Source organism: Acomys russatus, chromosome 1 (assembly GCF_903995435.1).
Source record: "Acomys russatus chromosome 1, mAcoRus1.1, whole genome shotgun sequence".
NCBI lineage: Eukaryota > Metazoa > Chordata > Mammalia > Rodentia > Muridae > Acomys > Acomys russatus.
In genome coordinates this window covers 122093135-122112769 of record NC_067137.1, presented here as the reverse complement: position 1 = coordinate 122112769, position 19635 = coordinate 122093135, and the positions used below count along the sequence as shown (strand labels likewise).

The 19635-nt window shown below is 46.9% G+C and overlaps 1 protein-coding gene across 1 annotated transcript in view; it reads right to left on the bottom strand.

Annotated features, from left to right (window-relative positions):
* The window catches only part of LOC127195691 (receptor-type tyrosine-protein phosphatase N2-like), a 109954-nt gene that overhangs the window by 31687 nt on the left and 58632 nt on the right, over positions 1-19635 (bottom strand). Inside the window, exon 2 of the mRNA XM_051153249.1 lies at positions 121-223. Within this exon, the coding sequence (XP_051009206.1) occupies positions 121-223 (103 nt within the window). The remainder of the gene's footprint in view (positions 1-120; positions 224-19635) is intronic.

Sequence of the window (19635 nt, the reverse complement as noted above, 5' to 3'; positions counted from 1 at the left end):
GCAGCCTTTCCTTGTGGGTATCCATTCTACAGGTGGTGTTTGCTTTGCTATCCTGAAAACATCCAAGCTTAATGGCATGGCTGTGACTGGGTGCAAGAGGTGAGCCATACCCACACGTACCTGGCTGGGCTGGGAGCTTCCCCGCGCTGTGGGTAAGCCTTGGGGAGGTCTGCAAGCTCCTGGGCCATCACGCGTTGGGTATAGTCATCTTGCCACGTGAAACCTGTGGGGGAAAGAGTATAAGGTGAGGCATGAATTTGCAAACCCCTGTTCTTCCAGCAAAGCACAGAGCCTTGTGGGATTTAGTGAGATCTCCTGAGCTTTCTTAAACATCCAGACCCAGTGACAATCGGTCCTTTGTTCCAGTGCTTTAAAAATAAGCATAGTGGGTGCTTTAAAAAATAAGCATAGTGGGTGCTGACTGTGGCCGGCAGACAAAGGAAGCCGAGACCTAGACCAACTTTTGTCCAATGCAGAAGATGGACCTTTTCTACCTGGGTAAGCTCATGACAGCAAAGATGCCCCCAGCACGCTCGCCAGGCTGCCTTGCTCAGCACAGACACTGTTCCGCTGACCTGGCTGCTGTTCCACATTGGAACAATGATTCTCCCAAGCCCACCCTGCCTGAGAGCCCAGCGTCTGGCTGGATAGGGTTACATCCCTGCGAAGCAATTACTGTAGATTTAATGTACTAAGTCTCAGAGCCAATTACATTATATTTACACTCAAATGTTGTGACAAAGAGCTTTATAACAAGGGGGAAGCAGTTATGAAGGCAGAAATCCATGCGATTGTGCATTAATTACATGCACTGTGATCACATGATAATTATGCTCGGAATTACCAAATAACTCCCGAGAATAATTATTATGCAATTTGTACATTTTAGATCTTACCGTAACGCTTTCACACTTAGAGCTACCCCATGCAATTACCCATAATTATCTAATCACTAAGCGTCATGTAATTACAGAGGTATATTTTTATGCTCTGTGCTAAAAACAAGTTATAGAGCCTTCAAAACGGGACAGCTCAGTGTACGTACATGTTTGCACATATGTGACCATGTATGCATGTGTGTTTCTGTGTTTGTGATCATGCATGTGAGTGCATTAGTGTATGCATGGATAGATGTGTGTGCATTTGTATATGTGTGTATATTTGTATGTGTGCATTCACATGAGTGCATGTGTGTGTGCACATGTGCATGCATATGTGTGTGTGTGTGTGTGTGTGTGTGTGTGCACATATGTGTATGTGTCTAGTATGGTAAAGAAGTCCAGAGCACACACTCTGGATGAAATTTAAAGTAGATGGAAGTGGTTTCTATGAACATATTTAAACATTTTTAAAATGCAAATGTGAATTGGTAAAGCTTACAGATGGCAAGAATCAAATGGCTTGCTCATCCTGAGTCCCAGGAGGCCCAGTGATGGAAATAGCAGGAGTTCTAGGCCTCAGCCCTAGGTCCTCTGGAGCATCTCTCTGTGGAAGGCAACTCACCACAGGGAATGCAGCCCAGCCCCTGCAGCCTGCAGTGTTTGATGATAAGGATGACAGAAAATCAAGCTCTCTGCCAGGTGGGCTTCTGAGTCCCTCTCAGTCCGCTCCCAGGAGCCTCCTCAATGGAAAACACGTTTGCGGTGTTAACCCAGCGGCTAGCACTTTGGGTTTAGAAAACAAGCACATATTAAACATGCTATTCCCCAGGAACATTCTTACTATTAATATTTATCAGGCAACAGATAATTGAGAGTATAAAGGAACTTTGCGTGAAAAAAATTTTCATTAAAAATGGCATCTTCTAGGGTAGAGAGATGACTCAGGAAAGTGTATGGCTTGCATAGTCAGGGGTCTGTTTGATCTACAGACCCTCATTTAAAAAGCTGGGCATGTTAGCACATGCTTGGAACCCACAAGTGAGGAGGTTGAAACAGAGGGCTCCCTGGGCCTCACTGGACATCTAGCATACTTGGCCAGTGAGAGACCATGTCCTTAAAAAAACAAAAGAGGTTGCCCCTGAGAAATATCACCAAAGTTTGTTCCCTGGCTTCCTGTGTACACACATGCACATGCATGTGCACCTGCACATACAGACACACACACACACACACACACACACACACACACGTATCATTATATAGTGTGTGTCCTAAAGAGCACACTGCCTGGGCATAGTGCTGCAAGTGCTGAGCACCATGACTAGAGCTACAGGAACACGCCTGGCTGGGGTGAAGTCAGTTTGCACAGACAGTCCGCATGGGGTCTGGACCCCAGCCCAGACCGCTAAGGTTCCATTTGAGAAAAAAAGTAAGTGTCTTTATATATTAGAAAGAAAATGGGCATCACAATGAACCGCCAAGGAAACAAAGTGCCCTGCAAGATGCAACCCATGTACTGAAGGTGAGAAGATGCCCATATACAGGAAAGTGGAAAGACTAAATTTTTTCTATTCATTCCTTGGCTGCTTCTAGCAACATTGGACATGGAGAGCCAAGGAAGGAGCAAACTAATGAAGAAGGAGCCCAGAAACCAACCCATAAATGCCCTGGGTACAGACAAAAAACCTCCAGACACAACTAGCTGTCTCAATCTGATGCCAGGAAAGGGCATCCCAGCAAGACCAAAGGATATTAGGTAGTGATGGCTCCACAGGAAAGTACAGTCTCCCACCCCAGCTTCCAGGCTGAGAATCCTAGGGTTCCTTCCTCCTAAGCTGATCTGGGGAGTTGTCCTGCACCCACCCATGATATACCGCGGGTGGGGGCTAGAGGCTGTAGCTCTCACCCCTCCGCACCCTCAGATATAGAAAGAGGCTCAGAGAGAGTTGAACCCCTTCCACTCTCAGCCACAAGGAGCACTGTATACTATCTTGCAGCAGGGCACCAGTTAAAGCTGGTCAGAGCACAGATTTAAATAGAATCCAGGCCCTCATACAAAAACACGCAGACTTCAGTGGACCGTCGCTGGTCCCAGGCAGAATGAAAACAGAGTAAAGGGCACTGGGGTGCCACACATTAGAACAGTCAGTGAGCTATGAGGCCACGTAAAACAAAAGAGAAAATGAAGCCCCTCGTCAAACACAGGGGTGATAAAAAAAAAAAAAAAAAAGGCAATAGAAACGGAACGATCATAATCAGAGACTACAACAAGCAGACAGTTCTTAGGATGAAAAGGAGTCGGTGAGCTGCAGTAGACACCACCCAGTCTCAATGGCACAAAGAAGCAAGGACCAGAGCCCGTGAGTCTCTGGGTCCATAACCTAGGCTGTACCATCTGCGCCACAAGAGACGCAAAAGGAGGAGAAATAAGGCAGGGCCAAAAACCCACTTCCAAAAGCGAGAGCGGAAAATGTCTCCATTCAGGCAAGAGACATGGACTTTAAGAATTGAAGAACCTCAGGGCTGGAGAGATGGCTCAATGGTTAAGGACTTTTGCAGCTCCTCCTGAGGACCTAGGTTCAGTTCCCAGGTCCCACATCAGATGACTCACTATTGTCTGTATCTCCAGCTCCAGGGTATCCAATGCTCTCATCTTGCCTCTATGCAGTACACACATATATACATATAAGTAAATTAAATCATATATATACATGTATGTTATGAGATGAAACCTATAAACTAGAAATTTCTTATTTAAAAAAAAAATCAAAGGACCTGAGCACCCTGCACATAGCAGACCCCACCTCCTCCTCCAGGACTCAGCATCATCAAATTTCTGAAAACCTATAGAGAAAAGGTCTTGGTGCTGCCCCCAAATGACTCCTTACCTGTATGGGAAAGGTGACCCAAATGTCAGGATTCACCATCAGAAGGTAAGCCACGAGGAAGCAGCATGCTGTCACCTCCCTAGCATCCTGAACCTATCAGCCAGGCAGGGAGAGCCCACAGGGATGAGGAGGAAACATCTCTCAGGCATCAGGAGCCTACCAGACAGCCACAGAGGACCCTCAGGAAGGAGGGGTAAGTCAATAGACTCTCAAACGAGGCAAGGTGAGTGTCCACCAGTGGGCCTACCCTAAAAGAACCACGCGAACAACTTAGATACAAAGGAAATGGAGGGAGAAACAGCATCAGGAAAGGACAGTGAATGTGCAAAACTCAGAGTGCTTCTCCCCAGCCCGTGTAGGAAAGTGGACTCACACATCATAACATTCAGATTCTCCTCCTGGGCAGGGAGGGCAAAGGATTAGCAATCGTTCCCCGTGAGTGTGCAGGCCAAGTGCCATAAGCAAGGATGAACCAGGATGCTAAGAAGCTGCTGGAAGTCATGCACATGCCACAGAACAGAAGACACATACTCAAAAGCACTAGTGACAAAATGGAGTTCCAGATACATAACCATATCCCAAGGGAAGCAAATAAGTAAGAAGCAAGCCGGGCATAAAGCTCAGCACGGCCATGCTGACTTAGCGCATGTGTGAGGCTCTGGGTGTGACACTCATCACCAGAAAAAAAGAAAAAGGGGGTAAAAAAGACATGGGTAAAGGTAATATGTAAGTCTTAAAATGTCAATAATCATAATCAACATCAGTGTCTTAAAGTAAAGCAGTGAAATGGCACCAACCAAGGACAATACATACAGTAAACATCGAACCCCTACCCAGTTCTAGCCAATGGGCAGGACATTCTCCACAGCTGAGTGGAGAGTGGGGACTGACTTTCACATAAACTCTGGTGCCCCATATTTGACCACATCCCCTGGATGGGGAGGCCTGGTGGCACTCAGAGAAAGGATAGCAGGCTACCAAGAAGAGACTTGATATCCTATGATCACATACAGGGGGAGGAGCTCCCCCTCAGTTACAGTCATAGGAGAGGGGAGTAGGGTGAAAGTGGAAGGGAGGGAGAATGGGAGGATAGAAGGGATGGGATAACAATTGAGATGTAATATGAATGAATTAATAAATAAATTTAAAAGAAAAAATAAAACAGTGAAAAATATTTAATGTGGCACATTTCCTTTATCCATTCTTCAGCCGAGGGGCATCTAGGTTGTTTCCACATTCTGGCTATTACACACAAGGCTGTTATGAACGTAGCTGAGCAAATGTCCTTGTTGTGTAGTGGAGCATCTCTTGGGTTATATGCCCAGGAGTAGTATAGCTGAGGCTTGAGGTAGAGCTGTTTCCAATTCCCTGAGAAAGCACCAGATTGATTTCCAAAGTGGTTGTACAAGTTTGCACTCCCACCAGCCATGGAGGAGTGTAGCTCATGTTCCACATCCTCGCCAGCATGAGCTATCCCTTGGGGTTTTTATTATCTTAGCCATTCTGACAGACATGATGGAATCTCTTGGAGTTGTTTTTATTTGCATTTCCCTGATGACTAAGGAGTATTAGTTGAACTTTTCAATTAAGTGAAAAGTTAATTCAATTTTCCTCTGTTGAGGATTCTGTTTTAGATCTGCACCCTATTTTTAACTGGTTACTTGGTTTGTTGATGCCTTGTTTCTTGAGTTCTTTGTATATTTTGGATGTTGGCCCTCTGTCAGATGTGGAGTCTAACTGGGAAGTGCCAACTAATGACTGGCTCAGCTTGAGACCCATCCCGTGAGAGGAAGCCCATCCCAACACTGTTAATGATGCTGTGCTACGCTTGCAGACAGGAGCCCGGCATAACTGTCATCAGAGAGGCTTCACCCAGCAACCGATGGGAACTGATACAGAGGCCCACAGCCAGACAGTAAGTGGAGCTTGGGGAATCCTGTGGAAGAGGGCGAGGAAGGACTGAAGGAGCCAGAGGGGTCAAGGACACCACAGGAAAAGCTACAGAATCAACTGACCTGGGCCTATAGGGGCTCACAGAGACTGAACTGCCAATCAGAGAGCACGCATGGGACGGACCTCAGCCCTCTGCACACGTGTAGCAGTTGTGCAGCTGGGTCTACATGTGGGACCTCTAACAGCAGGAGCAGGGGCTGTCTATGACTACGTTGCCTGCCTTTGGAGCCCTTTCCCCTAACTGGGTGGCCTCCTGTAGCCTCAATAGAAGAAGATGTGCCTGATCTTACTGCAACTTGATATGCCAAGGCTGGCTGACATCCATGGGAGGCCTCCCCTTTTCTGAGAAGGGAAGGGTATGGATGGGGGAGTGAGGTGAGACAGGGGGACTGGGAAGAGAGAAGGGAGTATAATGTGTGATTGAATATGATGCAAATAAATAACTTAATTAATTAAAAAAGTAATGCAAAAGTAAAATATTTAAATACTCAACTTCATACAGCCCATAAAAATTTTCCAATATAATTATCTAGAAAAATGAAATTAAGCACATGGATTTTAAAAATGCACCATATAAGCATTAAAGGGCAGCAGCTTAGACTACATCATCATCATATAGATGGCCTTGCAGGATAGAGAGTACCAGAGACTGAGCAGGAACATGCATAACATGAGATGAGCTAATCCACAGGAGACATAGCAATCCAATCCTAAAAGAACTGTGTGCCAAATAACATAACCGCACAGTATGCCAGACAGAATTACATCTAAGGAGAAACAGGCAAATCCACAGTATCAGAAGCAGATCTCAAAATCACTTTCTTGGCTGGACTGTTGTCCTTAGATAGACAACCAAACAGAGAGCAAGCAATTCTGAATCACCCGACAGTGCAGATCATGAGCGAACACATTTGGATCACTCTACACAACACAACCCTTTCCAGTCCCCCGAGCCACGGAGCCAGCTTGGCAAAAGCTGGACAACAGGGGCATCCAGTGTGGTTCTAACATAGTGGAGCCAAGCTAGAAGTCAGCAATGGAAGGACAGTGGGGAAACCCCAAGCTTGGACAGTGGGGAAATCCCAAGTTTGGACACCATACATATGTATAAGTTAGCCATGGGTCAGTGACAAGCTGAGGGGAGAAATGAATTGTACTGAGTGAAAATGAAAGTGTAAAAGCATATCCAAGTTTATGGTCCACAATTAAGCCAATTCAATGAATGGACATTGTAGCACAAATCTTTACATTGAAGGAAAAAACATAAATCCCAATCAATAATTGACATAAAGAACAAAAAAAAGTATACTCAAAGCAATAGTAAAAGAGACATTAATGATTTTAGATTAGAAAAAATTGAAAATCTGTAATTTTTAAAAAGACTGGAAAGAAAGAAAGATAGAAAATGCTCATATTATCAATGAAGTGAGATATACCAGATGTTGCAGAGATCGAGGCAAAATAAAGAAGAAAACACCACCAGGATGAACTTAATACTGATGAAATGGGCGAATTCCTCAAAAACACAAATGGCCACAACCAGTTTGAAACAGATTGTTTGAATAGCTCTATAATTATTAGAAAACTTAAATTTGGAATTAAAATTCTCCTCTCAAAGAAACAGGTAGGCCTAAATGTTGTCACTATAACTCTAAAAAATGCTTAAAGAATTAACATGAATTATGCATGAGTTCTCCCAGAAAATATAAGAGGTAGGAACAGTTCTCGACTCATTCTGTGACTAATATTACGCTGGTTAAAAAAAAATGGGGGGGGGGATGAAAATACTACAAGACACCTAAAGATCAGTCTCCAGCATAATGTAGGAAAGGCGTGTCATTGACACGTACAAAAATAAGAAGAGTATGGCCGGCATGTCTGTCCAGAAGACGCTGCTTCCTGCACTCCTCTGTCACTTTTGGGTCTTTTCTTTTCTTCTCTTTTCTGTGGTGTTCTCTCAGCCTTGGGCGGGATGCTATAGATTTCCCACTTAGGTCCCAGTGCTCCACAGTCACCCACTCTCCACGCTTTGACCAGGTTCGAGTCTCTGCATAAGCCACTTCCATAAGCAAAGATAAGCTCTGCAGAGGTGGCACTGACCTATCGGCATAAAGATGAGCACTTAGTAGGCAGTTTGACGCTGTGACCACTTACGAATCTCACAGCAACAGCATTGCAGGGTCCAGCTCACTCTGTAGATGCGAAGGGTGAAGGGTCCATGTGGAAAACAGAAAGTTGTTCCCATATGTTACATGGAAAGCAGAGGCTGGAAGATCAAGGGTTAAAATGCCCATGTCTGGGTTCCTGAGGAAGAGGAATAAGAGGGCTGTGGTCGACTGTGATGACAGGAAGAGCAGGACCCTGGGCCAGTGATGAAAGACTAGATGCTCCCTGTCCCACAGTGCCCTTGGGGGACACATATAAGGCACTGGCACTGGTTTGTCTTTCTGGTATCCTGGGGTCTAGTGCATGTAATTGTAACAGACCGAATTCTAACAAGAAGCCTCAGCCTACATTAGGAAAGGTAGCCAAGCCCCTCCCACAGTCAGGAGTTAACTAGGAACAAACGCAGCTACTTCTTGGCTGCAAGAACACACTGGGATTCGTACGATTAGTGAGATTTTTAAATACCTGCCAGGTCGGCAGTAGCAACACCAGCCAGTGGCTAACAGCAGACAGTCAAGGTCAACAGCCAACAATGCACACGTCAGACACGGACAAAGAGGGCATCCACCACCCCTAACTGGGGCACATGAGCAAAGCATTGTCACCTCCTGGTTGTGCCAAAGGGACATGTATAGAGGGTGTAGGTCCTCTGTTGGCTTAGCTCATGATACCACAGAGAAGCAACCAATCTCAACAGAGTTTACCTCAGCCTCTGTCTCCTTTCTGCCATGGTGTACCATGAAAGCCCCTAGCCAAAGGCGTTCCGAGGGTTTTCTTTTCCTCTCTGGGAAGCCCTCCCCCTCTCACCTTCACTTGTTTTCTCACTTTCCTATACTTCTTCTTAATGAGGCTGTTTCTACTTTGCCCCATGAGAGTTCAGGTCTTTAATCTTCATTGCACGGAAGAATGAACTCAAATCCACCGTCTGTCTCAGGTTGACCTTTGGTGACCTTCAGTTTGAGCATCGAGCTCTCCTGTTTCCCACAGGGCTGCACACTGTGGCTAAAGGAAGTGTGGAGGTGTGGGAATCAGAAAGGAAGACATGACACGGTACATATCTCCGTACGACATGCTCCTCTACTTGGAAGTCACAAGGAAAAACATACAAACATATTGATAACTAACAGCAGGAGACACCGATACTGAAACCAACAATTATATGTTGAAACAGGAGTTGCCCAGGGAGAGTTTTGAGCTCATTTTCTTGGAACAAGGAGTTGAACATCCAGGAAAGACTGAGACCAAGTTGTGAGGAAGGTGAAAGTTAAAACTGTCTTATTCCTCCAGGAGAGGAGAGGCCCTAAGGCTCGGGTTCCCTAACGGGCTTCTCGCTTAGGTGTTTTGTAGGGCCACTGGGGTCTCTCCTTCCTTTCCCATAGGGTCCTGTTCAGATACCTACCCCCCCCCCATGCCTTCTTGATTTTTTTCTTGCAATGACTTCTGGGAACAGGAAGCCTTAGTCTCAACCCTCTCCTACTTTGCTTGTCTCTTTATGTCCATCTAACTAACATTCATCAGAGTGACAAACTCCGGCTAATTTTGAGTGACTCACTGCATGTAACTCACAAATTAAATATCTGTGTTTAAATCTAGCAAAACAGACAAAAGACCTATGTGCTAAACATTTATAAAAACCTATTTGAAAGATAGAAAGTGAGTCATGTCCATGGACCTAAAGCGCCACCCAAAACAGCTCCTGTCAATTCCCTTCATGCTGGTACTACGCAAAGGCTTTAAAAAAAAAAAATCCTTGTCCAAACCACAGCAAGACACTTTGTTTGATAAAACAGTTTATTAGAATAACAAATTAACAAGAGCAGCTTTAAATTAAGAGGAAGAGGGGAATGTAGCCATATACATCACTATAGGGCATCTCAAATCTAATGATATCGTGTAGTTTTACAAACCGTGCCTAATGAAATAATAGGCACCAAAACAGACTGGGAAATATGGACATGACCAGGTGGAGTTTTTCTTGTAATAGTTCAAAAATAACTCCATGAAAAGTTGCTTCTCCCAAATGTCGTACTGGAGTGATGGGGCGTCCACTGACAAGACTGGACACCCCACTTCCAGTGCATGTGAAATGGGCACTAGGGCACAGGTGTGAAGGTCAAAACTATAGAATTGCTAAAAAGAAAAAGAGATCACCTTCGGGACCTAGGCCTAAGGAGAGGCTCTTAGAACCTGCACTGAGGGTCCACAGGGAGAAAAACCCTCACGGTCAGAATCCTTCGCTCTGCTGAAAGCCCTGTGGACAGGGTAAAATGACAAGTGCCCGCCGGGAGGAAAACTGCACGCGCCAGGCTCTGGAAGGGAGATGAAATCCTCAAAACTAAACACTAAAAGCAAAGCAGTTGTAAAATGGGCAGGAGACGTGTCGGTGCTGAGTCTCCACAGATGGAGAATAAGCACATGAAAAGATTCTCCGCACCACTGGCCGCCAGAGGCATGCAAATTAAACACACAGCGCGATGCGATGTCGCTCCACACCCACCAGAACAGCTAAGTGACGGGGGCGGCCTGAGCCCTGAGAAGGCTGGTGGAAACCATATCCCTTCGATTTCTGGTGGGAATATAAAGTTAGCATACTCATTATGCAACCCAGCAACAGAGTCTCTGGTTTTTATCCCAAAGAACAGAAAGTGTGTGTGTGCGCACGTGCATATATGTGTGTATGAATGTGCATGTATGTGTGTGTATGTGTGCATGTGTTTGTGTGTGTATGAATGTGCATGCATGTGCGTATATGTGTGTGTATGTGTGTGTGTTTGTGTGTATAAATGTGCATGCATGTGCGTATGTGTGTGCATGTGCATGCGTGTTTGTATGTGCGTGTTTGTGTGTGTGCATGTGTATGTGTGTCTATGAATGTGCATGCATGTGTGAATATGTGTGTGTGCATGTGCATGCATGTGTTTGTGTTTATGTGTAGTGTGTGTGTGTGTGCTCGCGCACACACACACATACACACACACGAACACGCGCATGAACATTTAATACTGTTCATTTTAGTAGGCCGCAAAGGGAATCAACCCAGCTGGCCATTGGCCACTGAAGGGTTAATAAGCACTCTGTGGTATGCCCACATCACAGAGCACTACAAAGAAATAAAAGAATGGTTAGTATGAACTCCAACTTGCGTCAATCTCCAGGAAGCTATGGTGAGTGCAGAAAAGTATCCTACAGAGGCTACATACTGGCTGAGGTCATTTGCACATATAAACCTACCCTTGTGTTCTGTACCTGTCCCTACAGTGTGAGAACAACCACTCCTGACTTACAGTCTATGGGCCAGCTTTCACACGTGTTCACAATTAGCTAAGATCCCAGTTAGAAGGTGATAAGAGATGACAAAGCTGTAAGGAAGCTGTTAAGCGACTGAAGTGAAGAGCTTAGCGATTAAGATCCATAAGGTATATATGTGAGCTAAGGCTAGAAGGAAAGGGGGAATTTTAACAGAGCGAGGTCACAGGAAGAATTCTGCAGCAGTTGGCCACCATGAGGAGACGGTGCTGAGGGACTGACATCTGGTGTGTGTGGACACGACAGCAGCGGGAGAGGTGGGAGGTGGTGGTCTACCCAGAGCCTGAATGCCATGCCCATAAGAGTTGGCCTTGATGGCATGCCCTGGGATGCTGAAAGCCTTTGGAGTGCAGTAATAATACAACTGTACCTTAGGAAGATGGGGCCATAGTTTAGATGTCAAAGCCCCCCAAAGGCTTAGGTGCTAAAGACTTGGTCCCCAGAGAGGCACTGCTGAGAGGTAATAAGGACTTTTAGGAGTTCCACCTTATGGAAAGCACATGACTCATGAGAGCTATGTCCCTGAAGGCATGTCTCAGGACATGAGAGCTATGTCCCAGTCCCTGCTCCCATTGCCTTTTAGTTTTGTTTCCTTGCCATGAACTGAGCAGTTTTCTCGTCACGTGTTTCCACCATCACCATCTGGCAATATCAAAGGCCTAAGAGAAATTGATCCCCCCAACAGTAGAATGGACCCTCTAAAACTATGACCCAAACCAACAGTCTGTATTTGTGACATAATTATCTCAGGTGTTTCTTATAGTAACAAAAACCTGAGCAACACATAAAATTCCATGACAGGGCAGGACCTTTGAATATACGTCAACCTACAGGGGAATGAAAGACTCTTTTAAACCAGGTGAAAGGAAAGGTTGAAAGAGCTTGGAGGAGCAATCTAGAAAGAGTGAGCACACCAACCACATGGTTCCTAGACTAGACTTTGACTTCCAACCCGCCTTTCACATCTGTGCCATACATGCCTGGTCACCTGGCTTGGAACCCATAGCCTATGGAGTGTGCCTATGATGCCATTGGAAGTGAGAGTAGACTGGCCTCTGACCATGGTCAAGTCAAAGATCCTTCATCTGAGCTGTTCAAGGGACTGAACAAAATCTCCCACTAGAGTTGAGCCACCTCGGCAGGGCAGATGACTCCAAAGGTAATGCACTCATGAGGATGGGACCACCCGAGGAGCTGCACTATAGGAGATGGGTGACCCCAGTAAACATTCCTACTAGGATGGGATGGTACCAGCAACATATCCCAGGAGGCCAAGGTAACTCCATATTCCCAACTGACCGGTTGCTGCATTCTCCAGATTTGGTTCCCACAGTGACTTCCACAGGACCAAGAGGAGCTACATCTATTCTCCCAGTGGCTTTCTTCCAATTTATATGTTTCCTGAGGTGGCCACGTGGGCCAATGGAATGCACATGGAAATGGCCGGTGAGGACCTGGCACTCAAAGCCAGAGCACAGTAGATCCCTCCTGCTTGGTGGTCATGTCATTCTGCCTGTCCGGTGCCTTAGCTGTCCCCACATTAACTCATGGATGTGGGGCAGACTTAGTCTAGTGCAGGCATGTTGAGCAACCTTTAACTGCAAAGAAACTCATGTCTGGTGGTTCAAGTTATAGGGGTACAAACCAGGGCCTGATCGACAGTGGTGACCGTCGCAAGACACTTCGCCATCCATCAAACAGAGTCACAGCTCCAGGGTGACGTGGGACTGTGGCAATCTAAGGACAACTGAAAATGAAAGTTCCCTGGCATGGGTTGCTCTCTGTGATTGGTTGGCTGATTCACGGACAGGTTAAACTTAGATACACATTTATCCAAAGATCTGAGGCACATGTGAAAAGTATAAATTTAAATTAAAATCTACATTTAAAGGAAGAGCCCTTTTGGTGTGGACAGAACAGCACAGCACAGGGGACAGCTCCTCGGAATCCTGCAGCACTCCCGCACGGGGAGGCAGAGAGGCTTTGATGACTGGCCTCATCCAGAGATTTTTCCAGAGGTTCACTCTGAGAATGGCCTGATCCCATACCATATTGAGAATTGCCAAAGTGACCTATGGCAAGTCCAGTCCCTCTGACTAAGGCCACCTTGTGGCTTCAGGACTGACCTGACTTGGCCATTAGAGAATAAAGAAAACAAGATACGTACTAAAAAGCTGGGCTGGCGTGGGCCATGAGCTCTGTTGGAGATGCACTAGCACCCCAGAAAAATCAATGCATTTCTTAGATACAGATGAATGAGGAGAATGGGTCATTATACGTAGGCGAACAAATCAGCAGGTTTGTAATGGCCTGCCGAACAAGGGGGTGAATTAGCTAACCTCAAGGGTGGCCATGGTCAGTGCAGTCTCATGCTGCGGTCAGTCTGGAGGAGAGGCTGGCTGACACTGTCTGCACAGACTGCCAGCATCCATCCTTGGACCAGGGAGAGCACTGTGACTCCCACGGTCTGAGGTGCTGCCATTCTGCCATGGCCAGTCTCACGTCAACAACGCACGTTCACTCAGGACTCCATCCCCACAGAGACACAGACCAGTGTCTCTACCGCTGAATGCAGAGTCCACTTTGATGGACTCCCATTCTGGCAGATGGACTGTCTCAAGGAAGAAAGGCCCTTTGGGAAGACTGAGGACCATCTGAAGTGCTGGCAGAAGGCAGCTTGAAGAAGTGGGGCACGCAAGAATGATCACACCGTGTGACTGTTCTTGTCTTGTCCACAGAACTTTTCGAAGTAGGACAACCTGCATTCAGAAGAGCATACTTTTTGCCTTTGAACTTTGGAAAGGGCTGGCACAGAAAGCTCTCACGACCAAAATAATACATGGATGCGCTGATAACTCACCCTATCAAGCTAAGAACTAAGAGCTACCTTCTGTGTGCTGGTGAGTCACGGCACCTGATGAGGAACAGCAAACTTAACGACGACCATCCAAAAGTGAGTGCCTAAGGAACAGGGAAACTGTTCTAGAAGGAACGATGGTGGGCTAGGATGGGCAGGTGGCAGTGGGTGGTGGGGTGGCCAAGTGTTCAGAGCAACTGCGCCTAGCATGATATGACTCCAGAGCGAACATGTCAACATGTAGGCTGAGGGTCCTCCTGCCTTGCCTCCACCGATCAGCAAGGTCATACACTAGCCATGATGGAAGGCTCCTATTCCCAGCAGCTGGGAGCAAAGTCAATGGCTTGGGAGAGAGATGGACTCAGGAAAGAAGGGGGGTGTGCATTCCTGTATGTTAAGTCACAAAGGTCAGGTGGAAGAGAGAAAAGACACTGCCTCACAGAGACGAGAAAGAGGGGAGGCTGTGGGCTAGATTTCCAGAGGAGGAAACTGAGGCAGCATGTTCAGATACTGCACCAGCAAGAAGAAGAGATGGTATCCAGCCTGGGGGGGGGGGAAGGTACCACTGCCTCCTGCTCCTAGCCCCACACTGCACATCCCAGGGGCCAGAGCATGGGAAGGGTGCTGGTGTCACCCTAACCATGATAGCCACTGCAGTGACAAAATCGTGCTTAAGATGATAACTGCACTCTGCTTCTGGGGGCGGGGGCAGAACTGGAGATGCCTGAGATAGGAGAAAACAGTCAGATCCTACTGTCTGAAATGGGCTTTGAAATGGGATCCTAAGAGAAGCGCCCCACATAACGACCAGGAGACACCAAGGACAACGTGAGGAGTGTTGGAGCACACACTAAGAGCAGAAACACTGCTCTTCCCCAGTGGAGGCCCTGGTCCTGGCCCTGCAGGATGCCATGCCTTCTCCCCCACTGAGGAGAGTGGCCAGGCTGCATGTCGGAAGCAGCAGTGGCATGGCTGCAGCCACCCAGGGACAACCAAGCTTGAGCTAGATTCTCTCCCTGCATCCAGAGAGAGACTTTCATTCGGATCCAAAATTCAAGTGTTTATAATGAAATTAAAAGTTTCCAAACAGTTTTAAAATGAATAAGAGAAATACACACACACACACACACACACACACACACACACACACACACACACACATCCAAATATGCCACATAGCATGTGCCCTATGTTTGCACATACCATACACACACACACACAAGTACACAAATGCACACATATGTGTATACACCATCACAGAGAGAATACAGATTTATATTCTTGAAAAGCAATGATTTTTATAAGGCACGCATTTTCTATGCTGAACTTCAAGTTGGAGTCTCCTGTTTCCCAGTCCCTGTTGTTTTAAAACATGCTGCTGCCACATTTAGAAGCCACGCAGTATACAAAGCAAGCTTGTAAATTGTGAAAATCTCAGTACCAGAGACATGGCAGAAACACCCACTTCTCTGTAAGAAGTCCTTTGGTAACGCCCCAGGACCCCGTGCATGGGATGGCTCCCAGGGGAGTGGGCAGAGAAATATGTGTGCGCGTGACAACACGTCAAGGCCAAGGCAAGACAAATCCCAGCCATATTCCAGCCTCTTTACCCCATGTTACATCCTTGTCTCTCTGGAAATGAGCAGTCCAAAGCTGAGATCCCGCCCCCGCGTGGTCTTCCTGAGTGAGGGTGTTACCACAGTAACTGGCAGCCATCCCTAGTGCTAGCCACAGGTGGGATTTGTGTTTGCTCAGAGCTATGTGTCTGACAGGTCTCCTGGTCCATCCTCTCTGCTGCAGAGAATCACGGCAGGAACAGCACATACCATACTGCCTGCCAAACCTCTAGGTGCCAATTACTTGAGGCGGGGGTGGGGTATATCATCCCTACGCCTCTGGGTAGAGAGCGGTGTCACTGTTTAGACAGCTTGGTGAAATCATCAGGCCCACATTCATCACAGTCCAACCTGAACACATTGCTGCTAAATTATTTGTGGGCTACTGGGGACTGTAGCACCAAAGGCTGGGGCCCTCTCTGCTCACTCTGCCCTGGTTATCACAGCAAACAAGGGATGTGTCTCTACAAAGTGTCACAGACTTGACAGGAGGTCCCACCTGCCTGATTCAAGTGCCTGGCTCTCAAAGCTGCTAGAACAAGATGGATTCTTTGTGACAAGCTAAGGACCAAGGGAAAGGCAAGACTGTTAGCTCAGGGGCCGGATAACAGAATAATGTGCGAATCCTGCTAGGACTGCAGTGAACGAAGAGGGGCATCACTGCCATCTCTACCGTTTGTCCCAAATCTGGTTAAGTTTTGGGTTGAATTTTTTTGGGGGGTGGTGTTCCCCTCCCTCCACTAGGAGTCCTGTCTAGTTAGAGGGTGTCCTCTTCAGTCCCCATGACCCCTGTATTAGGAGTCTCAGATAGAGTCACCCCCATATCCTCCCAGAAGCCTACCACCCCTGTTGTAAGTCTCCAGCTTGTCACAGAGATGGACTAGCCAGAATCTGGAGACAACCTAGATGTCCCTCCACCAAAGAATGGATAAAGAAACTGTGGTACATTTACATGATGGAATACTACTCAGCTATTGAAAACACAAGGTAATCTTGAAATCTGCAGGCAAATGGATGGAACTAGAGATGACCATCCGGAGTGAGGTAACCCAGAGCCAGAAGGACACGCATGGTACGTGCTCACTTACGAGGGGATTTTAGTCAACTACCACAGCAACAAGTGCTCTTAGCCACCAGCCAGCCATTCCGTCGTGGCTTTCTCCAGTTTTGCTCCCTGAAGCCTTTGATTTGTTGGGGTGTTATTCTCGAGGCATCTCACCTATTCTCCCAGTAAAAAGCGTGTGCGGTTTCTTCAGCAGCCTCTTCAAATGCATTCACCCTCCCTTCCTAAGCCAAACTGCACATGTCTTCAAGCCCTTCTCTGATTCATGCTCCAGATTCTCAGGGGAAAAAAAAACTTGCCAAAAGAAACCAGCAATAATCCTGTGAGCGCCTGACACTGTGTTATCTTGAAATGTCCTACTGAGTTAATTGTCTATGACTTGAATTCAATCTCACTCCAAACCTCAGGACATGACCACAATACTGACAGGAACAAGTTAAGAAAAGAAGGACGTTGGCCCACGGTTTCAGAAGGTTTTAGCCCAGCACGGCAGAAGAGCCATGGAGAAATCCAGGATGGTGGAATCATGTATAGGTGGAAGCTCCTCGCATCATAACGGATCAAGAAACAGAGTGAATCAGACCAGACACAGGAGCCAAGTGACTCATAACCTGCCAGTCCCCAGTAGCCTGCTTCTACATCTAGACTCCACTTCCTAAAAGTTCCGCACTTTCCGAAACAGTCCCACCGGCTGGGACACAATCATGAAAAGTGTGAGCCTGTGGGGGAACATTTCATATTCAAACCATAACAAAGCGTCCTACTTCGCTGTCTGACTCTGCTCTAAAGACCGTGACCTGAGCTAACTTGGATATTAAAGTGTTTATTTCAACTTACACTCTGCCATGAAGGGAAGTCGGGGCAGGATGCTGGAGGCAGGAACTGAAGCAAAAGCGATGGACCAACACCGCTCACTGGGCTGCTAAGCTTGCTTTCTTATACAACCAACACCTGCCTTCACAGGGCTGGCACCACCCACGGTGATATGGGTCCTCCTGCATCAATCTTCAACCAAGAAAATTCTTTATATACAGAGGCATTTTCTCAGTTGAGTTTCTTTCTCCCCAGATATGTGCAGGCCTGTGTCGATTTAACAGAAAAACTAACTAACACACAAAGCACACACCTGCTGAGGACTGTGCTACACTTGCTCCTCGGTTGGCGTCCGTTGGCCCAGCACTGCGCAACACTACCTCACGACTTGCTTAAAGGCCAAGGGCTCATCATTCCTGGTCCACTCTTGTGCCTATAAATGCCAATGGCTCCCTGAGGCTTGGTGGTCCTGATGGCCTCCTCTTATGTCAGGTAGGAGTTGGTGACTGGGTAATCTCTGGTTGGTTGTTTTACCCCGGTCACACCTAGGCTTTTAGAGACCTGACATGCAAGATCACCAAATGATCAGAGGCAGTGTACCACTCTGAACTCTGGCTGGCTAAACAGCATGTTCCTCAAAGGCAGGGTAAATTCCTACGGTCCCTGCATCACTCCCCACGTCCCCAGGAACAGGAGGATGGGTAGCAATCCTGTTCCACACCAGCATGAGCTCTGCCTGCAGTGGTTGTGACAAAAGCCATTCATCTATGAACAAGAGAAAAGACATCTGTGCGGCAAGAATGGCTGACGCTGTGGGGAGCTAAGGGCTGTAGGAAAGGTGCTGTGTTTGGCTGAGGACTGTTTCCCAGGGCCTCGGGCATTTGAGCACTCGGCCCCAGCTGGTGGTGGTGCTGTCTGGAGAAAGTGGTGATGAGTAGGTGTGGTTGTCCACTTAACTACATCTGAAAACAACTAGAACCAAAATAAACACCCACAGCCAACAGGAAAATACTGCTTTGTGTGCCTTTGACTGGGTCAATTAACCCTCCATTGTCTGCTAAGCCTCTGTGACATTCTCCAAAGGAGATGCCAGGTGAGACAATACCAATGTCCCTTAGGGCACTCCACGAGTTGCCGCTAGGCCTATAAGCAGACTTGAGACACACAGGCTCCTAGAGGGGAGGTATAGTCAGTGAGGGGTGTGCACTACACTATTAGAGGTCTCAGTGAGCTTGCTGATTCATTCAGGTAGAAAGCTGAGGCGTGTGTGGGAATGGACTTTGAGAGCATGAGATAATGGTGGAAGGAACACAGAAGTAGACCAGGCTGAGTTTATTGATACAGGCCCTCCAAGTTCTAGGTTTAATATGGAAACTCACGGTTTTAAAGGGTGTCAAACGTTTGCTTGGAAATGGTTGGCTGAAGCATTTGTCAAAAGATGGCCTACTGAAACGGAGTTGGAGATGTCTGATATCCTTGACTTAGTGTTGATGAAAGGACTTCTGAGGCTCAGGGAAACTGCAATGCTAGGGTGGGCATGCTGTGTGAAACCTAATCCTCCACATTTGGAAGGCCCAGACAACATGCCCTTCACTGATCCTATAAGACACAAAATGGTGAGGGGGCACCAGCACATTTGAAGAGCTTCGGTTTTTGCCCTTTTCCTTGTACCGGACCTTAGGGTTGCAGATGCTGCTGCTTGGTGGGGTGAAGTCAATGAAACGGGTTTGATTGGGCCCCAAGGAAGCAGGAGGCCAGGTGGCAGCACTGCATTGCCAAAGTAAAGATGATCGTAGTTATCATAATGGGCTGCATAGGAAAGGCAATGTCTACAACGGCCCAGCCAGTAATGGTCTGCACAGGGAAGTGACTTTTATGGTGGTGTGACTCATATGGACCTTCGGTACTCGCCAGCCAATCATGGCCTTTCTGAGCATGAAGTGGAGAAAAGCCTCACGCATTTTTGTTTGAGCTGTATAAGCGTAAACTCCTCAAAGAAATAAAAGAAAATTTCCATGAGGTCGAGGTAAAGGCAGTCGCAGCGCAAGAACTAATTTCCAGACTTGAGCCAGTTTGTATTCCCAGAGCCCCT